Raw genomic sequence first — 20,266 nt, forward strand, 5'->3', positions numbered from 1 at the left:
AAGTTCCCCAGGAGCACCATCTGGGATGCCGCATGTTACTGGAATTTGGGGCGTCATACGATCTCACCATATGCTTATTAATAAATCCACCATATTAATGAGCCCAAGAGGGTTCTTGCCTAATATTCAGAGAAGAATTCTAAATACCAGCATCATTACGAGGAGCAGGGTACATTTTAGGCTTTTATTTAGTGCGAAAGGTGCATAGGAGAGTGAGAGCTTTATTTAAGAGAGGTAAATCTGGGTTCATACCGAGCACCAGGAAGCCTAGGGCGGGTGGCCCTGGAGGCACAGGGCTACAGCCAGCCCCTCCTGGCCAGAAGCCAGGGCAAAGAAGAGAGGGCGGACACACCGTGTCCCAGGCTTTTAACCCACTTCCAAAGGGGAGTGGTTAATTAACCTGATTGGCTGGTGGGCACCCAGGTGTAGCCAGGTAGAGGCCACACAGGGGCATGGCGAAGGTGTGGTCTTCCAGCTCACAAACCTAATCAATTTTAACCTGCATGCCTGTCTACTTCAGAAACAGCCCAAATGGACACCAATTGATGGATGTGTAAACAAACTGTGGTATGTCCATAGGGAACATTATGAGGCCAGAAAAAAGAGTGAGGTGCACATAGCTAGGCCTTGAAAACACTGTCCTAGGGACTGGAGCTGTGGGATCCAGCTCCCTGCTAATGTGCCTGGAAAGCAGTGGAAGATGGCCCAAGTGCACCCAAGTGGGAGACCCGGGTGAAGCTCCTGGCTCCTGGCTTTGCGGGCCCACCCCTGGCCATTGCAGACATCTGGGGAGTGAATCAGCGGATGGAAGATCGCTCATCTCTCTCTCTCTCTCCCTCTCCCACCCCCCTGCCTCTGCCTCTCTGTAACACTGCCTTTCAATTAAAGAAATACATCTTTAAAAAAAGAAACACTGTCCTAGACACAGAGACAGCGTATTGTATGTTGTCACTTGTGTGAAATGTCCAGGACAGGTGAACCTATAGAAACAGAAAAGAGGCAAATGGTTGCCAGGGGTGGGGGAGGACTGGGGGTGAATGCGGAATGACTGTTAGTAGGTATGAGTTTTCCACTAGGACGATAAAAATCTTCTAAAAATATGACGGTTACACAACCTTGGGAGTGTAATAAAGACCATAGAATTGTACACTTGAATAGTATGAATTTTGGGGCCAGCACTATGGCTTACTGGATAAAGCCATCACCTACAATGCCAGCATCCCATATGGGCAGCGGTTCAAGTCCCGGCTGCTCCATTTCTAATCCAGCTCCTTGTTGATGGCCCGGGAAGGCAGTGGAAGAAGGTCCAAGTGCTTAGGCCCCTGCACCCATGTGGGAGACCAGGAAGAAGCTCCTGGCTCCTGGCTTCAGATCAGCCCAGTTCCAGCCGTTGCAGGCATTTGGGGAGTAAACCAGCGGATGGACGATCTCTCTTTCTTTCTCTCTATCTCTCTCTCTCTCTGTGCCTCTGCCTCTCTAACTCTACCTTTCAAAAAATAAATAAATCATTTTAAAAAGCATGAATTTATACTATGTGAACTATATCCCACTGATAGGAATAAAGCAAAGGGTCTCCCTCTGGCCTTCTGGGCTGAGTAAACGTGTTTGAGCTGCTCTGTGTCCCTCAGGTATCACAGCTGAAAGTGTAGTCCATGGTCGGCAGCACCAGCATCACAGGGGCTGTCAGAAACGCCCCAGGGGCCCCTCCCCAGAACACGGAATCAGAATCTGTGTTTTTATCTTTTTTTTTTTTTTTTTTGACAGGCAGAGTTAGACAGTGAGAGAGAGAGAGACAAAGAGAAAGGTCTTCCTTCCATTGGTTCACCCCACAAATGGCTGCTATGGCCGGCGCTGCGCCAATCCAAAGCCAGGAGCCAGGTGCTTCTCCTGGTCTCCCATGGGGTGCAGGGCCCAAGCACTTGGGCCATCCTCCACTGCACTCCCGGGCCACAGCAGGGAGCTGGACTGGAAGAGGAGCAACCGGGACAGAATTGGCGCCCCAACCGGGACTAGAACCCGGGGTGCCGGTGCCGCAGGCGGAAGACGAGCCTAGTGAGCCGTGGCGCAGGCCAGAATCTGTGTTTTTAACCAAAGCCCCAGGTGAAGCGAATGCACATTAAACTCTGAGAAGCACAGGGCTACTGAGGCAGGCTCTGGTGTTGGGGTCCCAGTACTTTCTAGGTGTGCTTGTGTTAACAGATCCCATTTTGTTGACATGAGAGACTCAAAAAAGATTTTTAAATTTAGGGGCTCTTTTAATTTCGAGGGGGTTAAGCATGTTACACAATGGCCCCAGTCTTATTTTAATTTTTCCAGTTGGAAATGGCTTCAGGTGCAGAACTCGACCTGGAGAGCCGTGTCTGTTACAAGAGCCGTTTGCTGTTGGGGCACGCTCGTCTGCTCCTCTCCCTCCCACCTGTGTCTGCCCGCCCCCATCTGGCACTGACTCCGGTGTCTGGGTCAAAGTTCTCACCTCGCACCTTGTGCTTTCTTCCCAGCGGGAATTCTGTGTTTGCATTTGTGTCCCCTTAGTGACTGTCTGACACCCTTCAAACTCTGTAAGCTTCAAGAGTGCAAGTGCTTTGTGCATTGTCTTTAATACAGTATCTCCAGCGTCTCGCATGTTGCTTAGCACATGGTGGGCACCCAATGAACATTTTATTAATAACTGAAAGACACAGAAAGGGATGCATGCAATCACTGGCACAGACAAATGTTTTTAAGAATGTCCAGCGTTTCCTGGAAGCCAGAGGCACGCTGACTGTGGACTTGTATCACAAGTGATACATTCATGACAGTGGCCACAATGAACACACTGTTGATGATATTACTCATCCCAGGCTGGACTGTACATGTCTGCTACGGTCAAAAATCCTGGGAGCCAGCATTGTGGCATAGTGGGTAAAGCCGCCGTCTGCAGTGCCAGCATCCCATATGGGCGCTGATTCAAGACCAGGCTGCTCCACTTCCGATCCAGCTCTCTGCTACGGCCTAGGAAAGCAGTAGAAGATGGCCCAAGTCCTTGGGCCCCTGAACCCGCATGGGAGACCCAGAAGAAGCTCCTGGCTCCTGGCTTTGGATCGGCACAGCTTCGGCCGTTGAGGCCAATTGGGGAGTGAGCCAACAGATGGAAGATCTCTCTCTCTCTCTCCCTCCCTCTCTCTCTCTGCCTCTCCTTCTCTCTCTGTGTAACTCTGACTTTTAAATAAATGAATAAATCTTTTTAAAAAAAATTCCTAGCAGCAAATAAGATCTGATCTGATCTGAAACTTTTAGTTTGCTGTCCTTCATAGAGGTTACATTTCCAGAACTATTAGAAATTTTGTTTTCCACCTGAGAATTTGCTTTCCCATTTGGTTTGGGAGAGAACTGTAACATTGTATCTTTTGAGGGACTCCTTGACAGCAGGGAACTCTCACTCCCTCCCTCAAATAAATGATTAAATAATTTTTAGTTTTGGATTAGTTAATTAATTTTTTTCACCTGGGTTAAACAGTTTAATGAATACATCATGATACATATTCACAAAATTTACAGTGTTATAACTGGTATATTATACACACAGAAAACCCCCTATAAAAACAAAACGATAAGGTTGTTACACATAATCTATATTGAAGTCATAAGAGTAAATACTTTTTTAAAAGGAGATTGTTTCCCAACCTCCCTTGCTGCTGGTTTGGGACTGGGTGACTCGTGCCTGCCTTGGGTTCAGTACGCACAAGGACCACACAGTATCTTTGTAGACTTGCCTGGCATCCTGACTTAAGAGTTGTTGTTGTTCCTTTAAAAAAATAAAATGTGTGGTTGGCAGATGAGTGAGCTGTTAAACCAATGTACCAAACCTTCCCTGCCTACTTTCAGACCTCTAGTTTCACAAGGAAAAGGATAACTATTTTAGCTAGTGTACTCTCATGGGGTTTCTATTATACCTAGCTAAACAGACTACACCGTATCATTCACCCACAATACTCACTTGTCCCCATGCCCCCTCATATCCATCTCAACCTTTCTTGCCCTGTTCTGCCCCACGACTGACCGACAGGCTACATCATGCAGGTTCTCTTGTCTTCTGGCTTCTTGTTGGCCGCAGCCATGGGAGAAGTGTGGAAGCCAGGTCAGGGTATTTCTGCCCCACTCTCTCTCTCTTTGTTTATACTTGGTCCTGGCATGGCTGCATCCCAGTAGGGCCATAGCTCCTTTCCTGGCTTTATCCCCTGTGGGCTTCTGCTCACACCACTTCTTCCCTGGGACCCTCCAGGCCTAAGATGCTAACGTCTTTCCTCTTGTTCATCCTGGGCACTTGCATTAATTTCCTCGTGCAGCTGTAGCTCATGACCACAAACCTGGTCTCCAAAGGAGCTATTTTTTTTTCAGTTGCAAGTTCTTTTGGTGTCATATCTAGGAAATTGTCACCTTGTCCAAGGTCAACAGGGTAACACCTATATTTTTCCCTGAGAATTTTATAGCACAGTTGTACCCCTTACCCATGGTTTTGCTTTCCACAGTTTAGATTTCTTGTGGTTAACTGTAGCTCAAAAATTTCAAGTGGAAAATTCCAGAAATAACTCCAGTGTTCTAAGTTGCATGCCATTCCGAGCAATGTGCTGACATCTTGTACTGCCCTGTCCCCCCTGAGGTGGAATTAACCCTTGGCCTGGCGTATCCACACTGTATGCCCTACCCTTCCTTTAGTTGCTTAGTAACTACCTTGGTTATCAGATGCACTGTCAGTTATCATAGCGCTTGTGTGAACTTTTGGGAAACATTTGCAACACAACCCAAAATGCATGGGTCAGAATTTATACTTTTATCTTTGAAACTATTGTGGATCTAATTCTGCATATACCTTCTTGAGCCCTTGAGGAGGTTTTTTTGTTGTTGTTGTTTTTAAGAACATTTGAAAGGCAGAGAGAGAGGGAGAGAGAGAGAGAGAGGTCTTCCATCAGCTGGTTCACTCCCTAGCGGCTGCAGACGCCAGGAGCCAGGAGCCTGGCGCTCCACCTGGCCTCCTAGCGGGTGCAGGGGCCCCAGGTTCCGCTTTGCCAGGCCCAGCAGCAGGGAGCGGGTCGGAAGGGGAGCAGCTGGGACTGGAAGCGGCTCCCCCCTCTTGGTGGAGAGCACGGATGTGCAGAAAGACGGTAGCCGATGCGCGGCCACGGAGGCCGGGCAGCCCAGGAGCCCGGGTCCCTCGGTCCGCGAGCGCTGCTGCCGGCTGCCCCAGGCCCCGAGACCCCGCGCGCCCGTGCCCTGGGGAGCGAGGGGACGCGGCGGGCGGCCGCAGCGGCTCCCCGCTGGGCCCGGCCAGCCCTCGCCGGCCTCCCGCCACAGGCGTCGCTGTGCGCTCGGCGGCCGCCGGGAGCCGCGTTCGCGGGCAGCGGGCGCTCGCGCCGAGCCGAGCTTTCAGTTTCTGGCGCGAACTTCCGCCGTCCCGAAGTTGCACCGCCGATTGGCGCGATGTCCGGCGACAGCAGCGGCCGCCGGCCCGAGGGCCGGGGCCGGGGCCGGGACCCGCACCGCGATCGCACCCGCTCCCGCTCGCGGTCCCCGCTGTCGCCCGCGTCCCGCCGCGGCGCCGCGCCCGAGCGCAGGGAGGCCCCGGAGCGCCCGAGCCTGGACGAGACGGAGCCGTCGGACTCCGGGGACGAGATGATGGACCCGGCCAGCCTGGAGGCGGAGACGGACCACGGCCTGTGCCGCCAGATCCGCCATCAGTACCGGGCGCTCATCAACTCCGTGCAACGTAAGGCGGCGCCGCGGGCCCGCGCGGGCGGGGAGAGGGCGAGGGGCGGCGGCGGGCGCAGGCCCAGGCGGCGCCGGCTCGGCCGGGCCGCGGGCGCCCGCGCTCCCGCGTTGTGGCCGGCGCGGCCGGACCCGACCCGGGCTGCGGCTCCGCGGAGAGCCGGGGCGGCCCGGGCGCGACGCGGAGCCTGCTCCTCGCCCTGCGTGCGGTGGCCTGCGGGCCCCGCCGCGCGCCGTCCGGTGCTCGGGCCCCTCCCCGGGGCTGGGGGAGCGCCCGGCGCTTCACGGGCAGGTCGGAGGCAGCCTCTCCTGGCTGCAGAGATGTTCGGAGAAACCCCCGGGGGCGGGGGTCGCGGCTGTGCCGCCGCAGGGGCGACACTGTCAACTCCTCCTCACTGCGTTTTTATTCTCGAATAGAAAACCGGGAGGATATACTGAACGCCAGCGACAAGTTAACAGAGGTCCTCGAGGAGGCCAACACGCTGTTCAATGAAGGTGATTGATCCTTTGCCATCTCCTGTGTCTTAGGGTCATTTTAATTGGCTTTCTGTCAGAGCCGATGTACTAACGTCAGGCAGCTGCCGCGTTTACATGGAGCTCCCCCAGTTTTGGGGCTTTCATGTGCACCTGCCATTTGCCCAGCCTAAAACTGAGAGCTCCAAGTGAAACCCCAGGGGTGGGTGCCGACCCCTGATCCAAGTCCAAGTCCTCTTCGTTTGTTGAATGGCTAGAGTACGGAACCCAGCCTGTTTCTTTTCCTGGCCGCCTCCAAGCTCCTTGCTGTTGGGCCTCCTGTCCCTCTGCTAAGGGGTCCCTGCCTGCAGGTGCACCTGCTGAGTGTCCGTGAGACAGGGAGCAGGCCTGATGGAGCTAGAAGCTGCAGCAGTGGTCTGTGTTCAGCCACGGGAGAGGTGCAGTGGGTTCTCTGGGGGCTGTGCGTTGGAGCCTGGGACAGCCACCCAGAGCGCTCTCCCCTGGGGCCCTCTCCCAGTCTGTGCCAGGCGGAAGGCAGATGGCGGACAGGCAGAGTGGAAAAGAGGAATCCATGGCACCACAGCTCCTCATGGTCTCCCAGGACGGGTGTTTATTTCTAGTCGTTTCCTGGGATGGCCACGGTTCCTCGACGAACCCTTTTCTCCACGGTTGCTGGGTCGTGTTGGGTAAATCTCATCACAGCCTTCAGGAACTAAGCCTTTCTCTCCGCCTGCGCCTGCTTAAACCCCACCCTCAGCCTTGCCTTCCCTCCCCAGCCTGGACCGCTGTCCAGCTCCTGCCTGTTAATGCTCAGCTGTTCGCTGCCTTGGCCTGTGCAGCGCGTCTTACCAGCTTTGTCCACAACCCTCCCCCTGCTCAGCTGTTTCTGCTGTTCCAAGCAACACGTTGAAGGCAAAGTGATTCACTCAGCTGGGCCCTGGGAGTCGCTCAGCCTGCAGAATTCTGACCGCTTGGCGTCTGTGGGTCTCAGTTCCCTAGTGACCGAGACGTCTCCCCTGAGCTGACATTGGCCATGAGCGCCATGTGGCTGATGGGCGGGGGGAGAGCTGGGCTAGAGCCCCCTGGTGCAGCACCCGCGTCCACCATGTTCCTCCCGTGGCCACTCCCCCAGGGACTTTCCCGAGGTGACGGATGAAGGCGCAGACTGGAGGCGGCAGGCTCTCCGGCCACCTCGGGGCTGCTTCTGTGAGCCTTGGAGGCAGCCCTGCGCTGGCATTTGTGTGTTTGTATTATATGTGTGTTTCTGGGTTCCCCTGTTGGCTCTCTTCCTGGCTCCCTTTAGCACCCCCCTTTGCAGGGGTGCCCACAGGGCTGTCTCTCAGGCTCTTGCCCTCTCTGAGCCCGGTTGAGCCAGGGCCACCTCCCTTTGAGCATCCAGCTTGCCTGCCCCATTCCCCTCCGAGCTTCGTCCATAGCGGACCCTAAACCCTTCTTGAGCGTCTGTCCTCGGGTCACTCCCTCCTGCCCGTGGGCTGCTGGTTTGGGGTTAGCTGTGCTGCCGTGTGCAGGATGCCTGCCCCATACGTACCCACACATCCACTTGGGCCTCCCTGACTGTGCTGGCGTCGCACACGCACTGGGCCTCAGCACGGGCAACGCTGATTGGAATGGGTTAGCTGAGTCCGAGGGAAAAGCGAGTGTGAGAGGTGTGTGCACGTCTTCGTCAGCTGGCCGTGAGGTTGCAGGGCAGCTGCCGGGGTGTGGACAGCAGGCAGCAGGCTGGGGTTTGTGAAGACTGGCAGCCTGCGCTGGAAACTGGGGGCTGAGCACGGGAGCCAGTTTTAGGCCACTTTTCAGCCCTTGAGACTTTGGTCCAGTGGGAGATCCTGATTTAAGGGGTGGGAAACTTAGGGCAGATCTCGGCGTGGATCCTGCGGGTTCTGTAACGTGTCTGTCTTCCTCCTTCGTCGGGTAGTGTCCCGGGCAAGAGAAGCAGTCCTTGATGCTCATTTTCTTGTTCTGGCTTCGGACTTGGGCAAAGAGAAAGCGAAGCAGCTGCGCTCGGATCTGAGCTCGTTCGACATGTTACGATACGTCGAGACTCTAGTAAGTGCACGGCTACTCTGTCTTCCCAAGAAATGTCTGATCGGTCACGTGCTGTATAATGATCCACTTTGCTTATGTTAATAGGCAAGTTGTTCTACTTCATTTCCTTTGCCTCCCCAAATCCTGCTTTTTGGGCCTCAGGTTCCCCTGAAAAGATCGGATTAAATGAGGGAAGCAGAGCTATGTGGTGCAGGATTGGGTGGGCGCTTAGAGCGGTCTGAGCATCTCTGCATTCTGGTTTAAGACTCTGGAGTGTTACAGATATTTACAAATGACCGTTTTTTAGTTCATAAGTGTTCTGGGTCATTCTCAGTGACCTGGAACCTTTGTGCTGGGCTGCGCAGAAGCCTGGAGAAGGGGGATGTTCTGTCTTTGAGAATATTTCAGAACCGCACAAATACGGTTTTATTCATCCTTCTTTGTCTTTGAAGCTTGAATGCTTGTTACTTGAAATTTTATAACTTTTCCTTGGTGGATTTACCAAAAAAAGAGACTGACCTTGTATCTTACCATATTAAAAAAAAGAGAGAGAGAGAGGCAGAGAGAGAGAGAGATACATGTATAGAGACAGATCTTCCTTCTGCTGGTTTGCTCTATAAATATCAGAGTTGGTCCAGACCCAAGCGAGGAGCCTGGGACTTAATCCAGGTCTCCCATGTGGGTGGCAGGGACCTAAATACTTGAGCCGTCACTTGCTGGCTGCCCCATAGGCTGCCCGCGATCAGGAGCCAGACCTGGAAGCAGAGCAGGGACTCACACCCAGGTGCCCTGATACCGGGTGTGGATGTCCCGAGTGGCATCTCACCGCTGAGCCAGCCCTGCCCCCTTGTCTGTTTCTGATTCTGCTCCGAGGCAGCCTCTGTCCTGGCACCTTGATTCAAACACTGAATTTCTGTCGTTGTGTCACGTGGTACTGAACAGATTTAGTGCTGTGATGTCTCAACCCGATAAAGCATGTGTAGAGGCATGAGGCAGACAGTTTGCAATTTGTAGTTTTTTTTTTTTTTTTGACAGGCAGGGTGGACAGTGAGAGAGAGAGACAGAGAGAAAGGTCTTCCTTTGCCGTTGGTTCACCCTCCAATGGCCGCCGCTGCAGCCGGCGCACCGCGCTGATCCGATGGCAGGAGCCAGGAGCCAGGTGCTCTTCCTGGTCTCCCATGGGGTGCAGGGCCCAAGCACCTGGGCCATCCTCCACTGCACTCCCTGGCCACAGCAGAGAGCTGGCCTGGAAGAGGGGCAACCGGGACAGAATCCGGCGCCCCAACCGGGACTAGAACCCGGTGTGCCGGCGCCGCAAGGCGGAGGATTAGCCTAGTGAGCCGCGGCGCCGGCCTGCAATTTGTAGTTTTTAAAACCTTAAATTAAAAAAAATTTGTGAAGTGAAACACATTTAGGAAAATGCACACTCATCGGAGTGGCTGTATATTGGGTATTTTTAAAAATTACTGTTTATGGCCAGCGCCGCGGCTCACTAGGCTAATCCTCCGCCTTGCGGCACCAGCACACCAGGTTCTAGTCCTGGTCAGGGCGCCGGATTCTGTCCCGGTTGCCCCTCCTCCAGGCCAGCTCTCTGCTGTGGCCAGGGAGTGCAGTGGAGGATGGCCCAAGTCCTTGGGCCCTGCACCCCATGGGAGACCAGGAGAAGCACCTGGCTCCTGGCTTCGGATCAGCGCGGTGGCCGCGGCGGCCATTGGAGGGTGAACCAACGGCAAAGGAAGACCTTTCTCTCTGTCTCTCTCTCTCACTGTCCACTCTGCCTGTCAAAAATAAATAAATTAATTAATTAAAAAAATTACTGTTTATGAGATAAAGCTCTCAAAAATAAATTCCTGAAGTCCTAAAGTATTACTTGCAAAACCTTAAGTGAATGACGGGTCAAATGTCTTGCTATGAGGGTACCGTGCTAGGAGCGGCGGGCAAGGGTAGAGCAGCGCTGACCGGGCCCTCTGACCAGGCTCTGGTTGCCTTTCTCCTCTTCAGTTTGGTTGTCTTCAATAGGGTTATGTTCCCGGGGCCTAGTGATTATGGTTTCTATATGATACGGCCATCGTGACTTGGTAACTCCTAGGTACTTTACAGTATAATGTAATAAATGTGTCCTTTCATAAAAGTAAATTCAGTACAATGCATTTTCTGGAAGGTAGAATTGTTTAACTTCACCAGTCCTGCCCTGGAAGGTACTTTTAAAGCGAGCTGAGCTCTTGCTGATGCTAAGCAGGTGGGAGGCTGGCTGAAACCTAAGGTCTGAAAGCCAGCTCCACCCCCGGCTCTGTCCTGGAGCTTCTGTAGGTTTATGCTGGTCGAGCTGGCCTGAGCTGGCCTGAGCCCGGGACAGCCTGGGATGCAGGCGTCCCCAGGGGGCCTAGTTCTGGGTCTGAGTCATGTCGCTTCCCACCTAAAGAAAAGCTCTCAGTGCACGGGAGAGTATTTTCTGCCAAAAAGAAGAGACCTTGGAAAACAGGCGTTTCTGTGTGAGATGCCGTGTAGGAGGAGAAATCTGGGCAGCCGAGCAGGACCCCGAAAATAGCCTTCGCCTCTGGCACTGGAAGGGTTAGTGATGCAGATTGTTGAATGTGGTGAATGATTGCTCGCGGCTTAACTGGGGTTTTTTTGTCTTCCTTCATTTTTTGTAGCTGACACATATGGGTGTAAATCCACTAGAAGCTGAAGAACTCATCCGTGATGAAGATAGTTCTGATTTTGAATTCATAGTCTATGACTCCTGGAAAATATCAGGCAAAACAGCAGAAAACACCTTTAATAAAACCCATACATTCCACTTTCTGTAAGATTATTTTAAAAATCCGACAGACCAGCCATTTGTAAAGCTTACGCTGTTTTTTCTCGTAGGGACAAAGATGATTTGGTAGGGTGGTGGTGACAACCCTGATGCCAGTGCTCGGCGCCTTCCTACACTTTGATTGCAAAGCCCATAAACTCTCCACAGGGAGAGGAAGCTAAAGGATCCCGCGTCCTGGCTTACCATCCTTGTTTGAGTGTCTTTGAGATCTTGGGGCAGGAGGACGCAGGTGCACCTGCTGAGGCTGGCGTCAGGCGTCCCATTGGGCGGTCACTCACCTATATGTGAAGACTACTCAAGCCCTTGTCCGAACATACACTGCCCAGCTCTGTTTTTGGATACGGCCCTGGTTTTAAGACAAGTTTTTCTTGGTAGTCACGTGAAATTTTCTTCTGTCTTCCTAGCTGGGAGACCCCTGGCGGAACCAAAACCAGCTCCCTTGGTGGTTTTGTGTAAGGCAGCCTGCAGTTCCCAGTAGATGCTTCGTTCAGAGGAAACTGTCCCTCTTGTTTCCGTCCTTTCCTCCGTAACAGTCCACCTCCTGGACGTTTGTCTGTCCTGATCGGCCTCTGTAAACTTCCTGAGACGCGTGGTGTCTCCCTGGGCAGGCTTCTGTGGAAGTGGCAGGGCTGTGGTGTGGGCCAGGCCTCCGTTCCTGTCCAGCCTTAGGTCACTCGGGCTGAGAGCCGTTGCAGATATTACAAGAAAATGACCAGACCTCCTTAGGATAAAAATCCAGGTCTTTGTTATTTTGCCGTTGAGTGTTGAGGTCTGTCGTGAATCCTGGGATCTAAACATGGAGCCTTAAGCTTCATCTCAGCCCCCAGCCCCGCTTCTCGCCACGGGGCAGTTCTGAGTGTGGCCTTGTACTCGCTTGTCACTCAGTCTCCAATGTCCTCTCCCTCTGGTGAGGTTTGCTTAGCCCAAAGCCGCCCCTGAGAAGCCCCCAGGACCTTCTTCGGCAGTGGTCTTAGCAGTGTAGGATCAGGTTTCCCAGCAGGGTCTTTCCTCTGTCTGCCTGGACGCTGTCACTGACTTGAGCCGGGCTCTGTTCTGGCACTCCAGGAACTGCCGTATTCTGTAGAAGTGGATCTGTGTGCATGAATGTCTGTCCAGCTACACCTGTGCTTTCATCTCAAGTGTATGGAGATGAAATCTGTACACATGTAATATTTATGTCCTATGAATATATGTTATGTAAATACATATATTAAACATAGCCCTGGGTCCATAGTCTTGGGGCCTTGATCTCTGCACGATGCATCTCGCACTGCACGTAGCCCGAGTCTGCCTTGGGGCTTTTGGCCAGGAGGAAGGTGGAGAGAGTGCAAAAGGAAAAAGGCTCATGGCCTCTGCTTGGCCCATTACCCCGGCAGGCGTGGTCTCAGCCCTGGGCTCTGAGCCTCTGCCCTGGTGCCTCTAGATCGAAGGCCTTCGACCCCTGGAGCTGCCCACTCCTTCCCCACCCCCTTCCTCGCCCTCATCTCAGAAATGGGCTAGAACAGAGACTCCAGGCCAGCGGGAGACGTCCCAGGCACGGTCGCAGGCTTGCTGTACAGAGAGCAGGTGTTTGTGTTTGAGCAAAGCTCCTAGGGACCAGAAAGGGTGTCACGAAGCTCACCGAGAAGGAAGGTCTGCCATCAGCCCGCACGGCACCCATGCTGGTCTGAACGTGGCTGCACCAGGCTCTTAGTTAGTGGAATTAGCTTCCTGAAAAGGCAAACAAAGACATGAAAGCATGTTTCTCATTAGGTTGGGTTCAATACAAGGAGAGTGCCCTGTGCCAAAGCCGCGCGTCGATCGTCCAAGGAAAGTTCGCATGATAGAAGAGCAGCGAGCGATGCCTGCCGAGGTTTGTTCTCCTAAAGTTAACTTTCTCAAACGCTGCAAGTGAAGATAGCCCCCGACATAACGCACATGCAGTTGGCCATCTCTTTGAAGCTTTTCAGGCAGGACTTAGTGTCTGTTGCATAAATAGTCATTGAAGCCTTTGCACATTTTATTGGGTTGGCCACTTGCCCTTGATTCATTTCTGTAGTTTTCACTGGTTCTTCTGAACGAGGCTTTGTCAACCCCAGCACCATTAGGCTGGGTAATTCCTTGTTGCAGGGAGCCGTCCCGGGCACTGTAGGATGTAAGTGCCGACAACAATCCTCCTCGTGCCTGTGCCAACCAAAAATGCTGCCTGGTGCTTAGCCAGATGTTCCCTGGGGGTGCGGGAGGGGCAGTCAAAGTCACGCCCCACTGAGATCCCCTGCTGCAGAACTTCCCTTTTGGAGTTTGCTGTTTTATGTTCAACCTGCAGATGGCTGGTTGGGTACTGTTACTCTTCTGTTAAGAAATAACGCAAATAGTCTTCAGACAGTTCCTGGAAAAGGTGTAGTGTGAAAAAACTACACATGGATTTCAAAAAAATGTTTTTGCGACAAAGTTAACTAAGATTTTAATTCCATTTTCTTTGAAATTTTTGAAGTCCCCGCCTCCATTTGAAAATGTGGCTAAGACTAGAAAATGTTCTCTTGAACGGTAACGTTCAAGATGGGGATGAAGACTGCTAGCAGTCTCCAAGAAAAGACACTCAGAGGAGTCTGGGCCAGCAAGAGGGAGAAGGTTATTAACTGGCAGGTGAGTTTCTCAGCTTGGTAATGACTTGTGTGTGTGTTTTTTTTTTTTTTTTTTTTTTTTTTCCAGTTAAAAAGAATGGAAGAATCTCATCAAGAAGCAACAGAAAAAGAAGTGGAGCGAATCCTGGGACTGTTGCAGACATATTTTCGAGAAGATCGTGAGTATGGCACCGTATGGAAAGTGGAGCAGCTTGTGTTGGTCAGATGGGTCACTTCCAGTGAGAGTATTTTTATTTAAAAGGCATTTTTTGCAGTTCTGTATAATGTTTGAATCATTTTGGTTCTTTCTTGGCATATGTGTTTATTAAAGATTTATTTTATTTATTTGAAAGGCAGAGTTAGAGATGAAGAGACAGAGATCTTCCATCTGCTGGTTCGATCTCTAAACGGCTGCAATGGCTTGGGGCTGGGCCAGGCTGAAGCCAGGAGCCTAGAACGCCATCTGGGTCTACACGTGGGTGGCAGGGGCCCAGACATTTGGGCCATATTCTGTTTTCCCGAGCACATTAGCAGGGAGTTGGATCAGAACTAAAGTAGCTGGGACCAGTGCCCATATGGGATGCTGGCATTGTAGGTGGTGGCTTAACCTACTGTACCACAGTGCTACCTGCTGTGCCCCTCTCTGCATACGTATCTAATGAGGCTTCTCTTTTATAGAATTCCCATGTGAGAACATTGGTGAATTGTTCATTTTTATCTTTAAAAGATAGGATTTTTTTCTGTTACAAAATAAAATGTGTCATAAAGTGAGACAAATAACAAAGTCAAGTGCCTGTTCTACTGCCTCCTCTCACTCCCCAGAGGAAGCTGCTTGTAAAACACGTGTGTATTTCAGATTGTTTCCTTCCGTTTGTGGGTTTTTTTGCTTTTCCACAAGCTAACCCTAAAACATGCATTCTTCTGCCATGTGGCTCTTACACGTGCACTTCCCTGCAGTCCGTGGACAGCTTCCTTGATCTGTCCAGTGGTCCCCCTGCTGTGCCTCTGTCACAGGTGCCCTAACCGAGCTCTCTGAGTGGACGAGTAATTTCTGGGTATCAGCGTATCAGTGGCTCCGCCGCTGCAGTGGCACGTCGTGGGGTGTCGCTTTGTGCGCAGTAGGACAGCCTGTTCGAGGGCTGCAGGTCGGTAGGTACCCCTCTTTTTAACAGAGATACCATGTTGACCTTCTGAGAGCTGTACTGATTGGCACCCCACAGCAGGAAGCGTGCTCATCTCTTTGGTGTCTTTGGCTCGTGCTAGGGAACATTGGTCTTGCTGATGAGCAAAAATTGTTTTTCCTGTGTTGAAGAATTTTTTTTCTCATTTGTTTGTAGCTGACACTCCAATGTCCTTCTTTGACTTTGTGGTTGATCCACATTCTTTCCCCCGGACGGTAGAAAACATCTTTCATGTTTCCTTCATTATACGGGTAAGATTTAGGGTTCTCTAATTGCTTCTTTTTTTTTTTTTTTAAAGATTTATTTATTTGAAAGACAGAGGCAGAGAGAAAGAGAGGTCTTCCATCCGCTGGTTCACTCCCCAGATGGCCACAATGGACCCATCCAAAGCCAGGAACCAGGAGCTTCTTCTGGGTCTCCCATGTGGGTGCAGGGGCCCAAGGATTTGGGCCATCTTCAGCTGCTTTCCTAGACCGTGGCAGAGAGCTGGATCGGAAGTGGAGCAGCCGGGACTAGAACCAGCGTCCATATGCGATGCCAGCACTACAGGAGGTGCTTTACCTGCTGTAACACAGCGCCGGCCCTTCTTTACGCCTCTACAAGGCTGCACGGTGAAAGTGAAAGATGGCAACTAGCGGCGGGATCCGTGCTAACCAGCATTTAGCGTGGACTCAGTGCAGCGAAGCATTCATTGGCAGATTAGAAGAATGTGGCTAACAATCTGTGTGCTGGCTTTTATATTTTATAGATAAAGGCTGAGAATCCCTAATTTGGAAATCTGAAATGCTCCCAAATCTAAACGTCAGTGCAGACTTGATGGCACTCGTGGAAGATTCCACACAAGGAAGCTTTGCCTCATGGTGTCTAGAAACGTTTGAGATACCGTATCAGATTACCTTCAGGCTATGTGTTTAAGGTGCATGTGAAACATAAATGAATGAGTATTTAGATGTGGTTCACATCCCCAAGATGCCTCATCATGTATACGCACATGCTCCAGAATGTGGGAAATAGAACACATTCTAGTGTTAAGCCTTTCAGGTTAGGGGTAGTCAACCTGAGTTTAGCGAAAGTATTGGCAAAATTTAAGTATGGAACTATAGACTTGACATCAGTATGGTAAATGTTATATGAGAGAATATTCTTATTTTCAAGAAATCGACATTGAAGGATTAGGGAGAGGAGGCAGACTGTATGTGGTCTTCAAATAATACAACAGAGCTAAGAGAGTGGTGAAGTACATGTACCAAAGCTAAGTGGATATGAGTTAAGGAGCATGGGAGCTCTTTACAGTCTTTTTATGTATGCATGTATGTATGTATGTTTCTGTTTGAAAGGCAGAGTTACAGATAGCTAGCTGGTGAGCGAGCGAGCGAGAGAAAGAAAGAGGGATTTTCCATCCACTGATTCACTTCCCAAATGGCCACAATTCCCTGGGGCTGGACCACCCCGAAGCCAGGAGCTTCATCCAGGTCTCTCCCAGGGGAAGCAGGAGCCCGAGCCCCTGGCCCATCTTCTGCTGCTTTCCCAGGCATATCAGCGGAAGGCAGGGTCAGGAGGAGAGCAGTTGCCCATGTGGGATGCCGGAGTTGCAGACAGCGACTTAACCCGCTGTGCCAAACACTGGGCCCCTTCAAAGTAGTCTTGTAGCTCTTGAAATTCAAAAGTTTCAAAATAGGTTTAAAGACTATATTGCACTCAGAACTGTACTGTGGAAATGTGCTTTTTACAGTCGTTGGTTTTACATCAGCCTGCATCCTACACATGTGAGATGAATTTGATTTTAACCTTATACTTGTATTGACCAAAACATTGGCCGTTCATGGTCTCAGTGATAGAATTATGCACAACACAATGCGGGGTTGTTCCAAACTGTGTGTCAGGGAGCTACAGAGGCGGGACGGAGGCTGGGTTTGGGTCGGTGCTAGTTAGACCCTGAGAGGCCCTGTCAGGGGACGCTGGCCTGCAGCTGCTCCTCATTGTTTACGGGACATATTGATGATCTGAGATGCAGAATTGCTCAGTCACTTACTTCATCCAGTGCTTGCAAGTTTGAGTCTAAATATTGCCCAGCTCCTAAAAGCATGTGTTTGTTTTAGGATGGTTTTGCAAGAATAAGACTTGACCAAGACCGACTGCCAATAATAGGTAAATGATACTCTTTGGGAAATTCGTTTTGGAGAAAAAGTTGTTTATTACAAGAGTTTATGAGCTTCATCTTCCTAATTGTGAATGAGTTTTCATTGTAGGTAGCAAACTTAGAGTGTTGTATGTTCTGTGGCTGAACATACTGGAAACAGGAGCAAAGTTTAGAATTGCTGTGGATTTACCTGTGTCATTGATTCAGTGTCTGCCACTGCTGTAAGATTAGCCACAAAATGATGCAACTCCCCTCAAATGCTAATATACAAAGTTTGTGATTGCAGTCACTGTTTGTAGCTTCTTTGTCTTTTTTTTTTTTTAAAGGATTTTTTTATTTGTTTATTTGAGAGGTAGGGTTACAGAGAAAGAGAGAGACAAAGAGAGAGTTCTTCCATCTGCTAGTTCACTCCCCAGATGGCTGCCATGGCTGGAGCTGGGCAAGTCTGAAGCCAGGAGCCAGAAGCTTCTTCTGGGTCTCCCACATGAGTGCAGGGGCCCAAGAGCTTGGGCCATCTTCCACTGCTTTGCCAGGCCATAGCAGAGTGCTGGATTGGAAGAGGAGCAACCAAGACCTGAACCGATGCCCATACAGGATGCAGGCACTGCATGTGGAGGCTTAGCCTACTATGCCACGGTGCTGGCCCTGATAATGAGTTTTTTTTTTTAAATTAGAGAATCGCAGCTACAATTGTATGATGGCAACTCACTAATGCATGGCATCCTAATGACTGTGTAATAGCCTAAGTGTTTTTCTCAGTTCAGGCTCCATTCCTATTACTCATCAGCTTCTGTTCCAGTTACCTCTTCCGATTTGATAACCTTTGAAAATTCTGTCTTTCAAACAGAACCTGTTAATAATGAAGAAAACGAGGAAATTGACCAGAACTCCCAAATCAGGAATCAAGGGATTATAGCTCTGAGTTACCGGGACTGGGAGGTAAGCTGTGTTTCTGCTGCTGCCAGCTGGCACTGGCTTTGCTCTGCACCCAGGGCGCCGACGCTCGCTCTTGCTTCCTGCCAGGAGATCGTGAGGACGTTTGAGATTTCCGAGCCTGTGATTGCTTCGAGTCAGAGCCAGCAGAGTGCTTGACAGGCGCGGAAGGTGAGCTCCCCCTGGGGCAGCTGGGCTTTTGCCTCCCTGCAGGGCCCCACGTGTGCTAACTGGCGAGAAAGACAGAGGCCAGGCAGTGGTTGGAAGATCCCGTCCCAGGGTTGACCGCCTGGGTGTTCTTCAGAGATGCGGGGCAGTAGTCACGCCCCCCCCCACCCCCATTCTGCCTGCTCCACACCATCTGCTTGTTTCCCACGTGCAAAGCAGAAAAGGGCGAGGACAGAGCTGCCTCAGGGTGACGTTGCTAAATGGGCATTTCTTTTTTTTAAATGAAATCCACTCAGGTTTTTTTAAAAGATTTATTTTATTTGAAAAGCAGAGAGAGGTATCTTCCACCCGCTGGTTCACTCCCCAAATGGCTGCAATGGCTGTGGCTCGGCCAGGCCAAAGCCAGGAACCAGGAGCTTCTTCCTGGTCTCCCATGTGCATGCAGGGGCCCTAGGGCTTGGGCCATTTTCTGCTGCTTTCCCAGGTGCATTAGAAGGGAGCTGGATCAGAAGTGGAGCAGCTGGGACTTGAACCAGTGCCCACATGGGATGCTGACACTGCAGGGGGAGGCTTAGCCTTCTACACCACAGTGCCGGCCCTGAATGGGAGTTTCTGAAATGGGAGTTGTGCTGTGAAATCCTCATTTTGATGACGGAGAATATTTTTTTTGAAAGAACGCTTAGTCGTGCTCATTCTGTACTGCCGGTAGCTGTGGATGGGCAGTGGAAGAGGTTCTGTGGTTCTGTCCCCACTTTAAGATCTCTGGCATGTCACCTGGTCCCACTCAGCACCTGTCCTCACCTCAGGTCACCCGGTCCCACTCAGCGCCTGTCCTCACCTCAGGTCACCAGGTCTCACTCAGCACCTGTCCTCACCTCAGGTCACCCGGTCCCACTCAGCGCCTGTCCTCACCTCAGGTCACCGGGTCTCACTCGGCGCCTGTCCTTACCTCAGGTCACTCGGTCTCACTCACCGCCTGTCCTCACCTCAGGTCACCGGGTCCCACTCGGCGCCTGTCCTTACCTCAGGTCACCGGATCTCACTCAGCGCCTGTCCTTACCTCAGGTCACCGGGTCTCACTCGGCACCTGTCCTCACCTCAGGTCACTTGGTCTCACTCGGCGCCTGTCCTCACCTCAGGTCACTCGGTCTCACTCAGCGCCTGTCCTCACCTCAGGTCGCCCGGTCCCACTCGGCGCCTGTCCTCACCTCAGGTCGCCCGGTCCCACTCGGCGCCTGTCCTTACCTCAGTTCACTTGGTCTCACTCGGTGCCTGTCCTTACCTCAGGTCGCCCGGTCCCACTCGGCGCCTGTCCTTACCTCAGGTCACTTGGTCTCACTCGGCGCCTGTCCTTACCTCAGGTCGCCCGGTCCCACTCGGCGCCTGTCCTTACCTCAGGTCACTTGGTCCCACTCGGCGCCTGTCCTTACCTCAGGTCACCCGGTCCCACTCAGTGCCTGTCCTTACCTCAGGTCACCCGGTCCCACTCAGTGCCTGTCCTCACCTCAGGTCACTCGGTCTCACTCAGTGCCTGTCCTTACCTCAGGTCACCGGGTCTCACTCAGTGCCCGTCCTTACCTGTGTGTGTCTGTGAATGGGGGTGGGTGGGGGGACGGGGAGGATGAACTAAGTAATTGCTAATTTTCTTCTAGCTCAAATTTTATGTGATTTCTGATAAATAAAGTGTTTTTAAAGGTATTTAGTGTAATCTCTTAAAATGTGCATCAATTAATTGAAATTTGGTTCTAATTTATTTCTGTGAGAACATATTTTGAGGATTTTTAAAGAGACAGATATAAGATGTACAAAGTGGATTACTCTGGGCACTACTCACCAAGGGAGGGTTACTTGTTAAATTTTATTTATGTATGTTGTGTGAACTTGGAGCGATCATTTATCAACTGTTAACCAGTTATTCCCCCTCCCCTCTTTTTAGGACTCCAATGGATGGTGAAATCCAAAAAGGAAAGTAGCATGTATTGTACATATTGTATGATTACACATTTTTAAAGGAAGATTGTTTTTTGTAACATGTAGCTTTTGATAGTTAATGAATTTGTCATAGTTGTCTTTGATTAAAGGAAACTCACTGCCATACTCACAGCTGGTTGTGGTTACCCTTCTTTTTCTGATCACAGGAGAGTTTCTCCTTTTCCCA

The 20,266-nt window shown here is 51.2% G+C and overlaps 1 protein-coding gene across 1 annotated transcript; it reads left to right on the forward strand.

The window, feature by feature from the left end:
* The first annotated feature begins 5,376 nt into the window (after positions 1-5,376).
* NSMCE4A (NSE4 homolog A, SMC5-SMC6 complex component) lies at positions 5,377-20,211 on the forward strand. The gene is made up of 11 exons (XM_008270611.4): positions 5,377-5,743; positions 6,160-6,237; positions 8,153-8,283; positions 10,917-11,068; positions 12,836-12,935; positions 13,775-13,865; positions 15,024-15,118; positions 16,967-17,015; positions 17,855-17,946; positions 18,031-18,111; positions 20,045-20,211. Exons 1-10 carry the CDS (start codon positions 5,458-5,460, stop codon positions 18,097-18,099), a joined length of 1,143 nt encoding a protein of 380 aa, XP_008268833.2. The 5' UTR covers positions 5,377-5,457; the 3' UTR covers positions 18,100-18,111; positions 20,045-20,211.
* Positions 20,212-20,266: the final 55 nt, after the last annotated feature.

Source organism: Oryctolagus cuniculus, chromosome 15, assembly GCF_964237555.1.
Source record: "Oryctolagus cuniculus chromosome 15, mOryCun1.1, whole genome shotgun sequence".
Lineage (NCBI taxonomy): Eukaryota > Metazoa > Chordata > Mammalia > Lagomorpha > Leporidae > Oryctolagus > Oryctolagus cuniculus.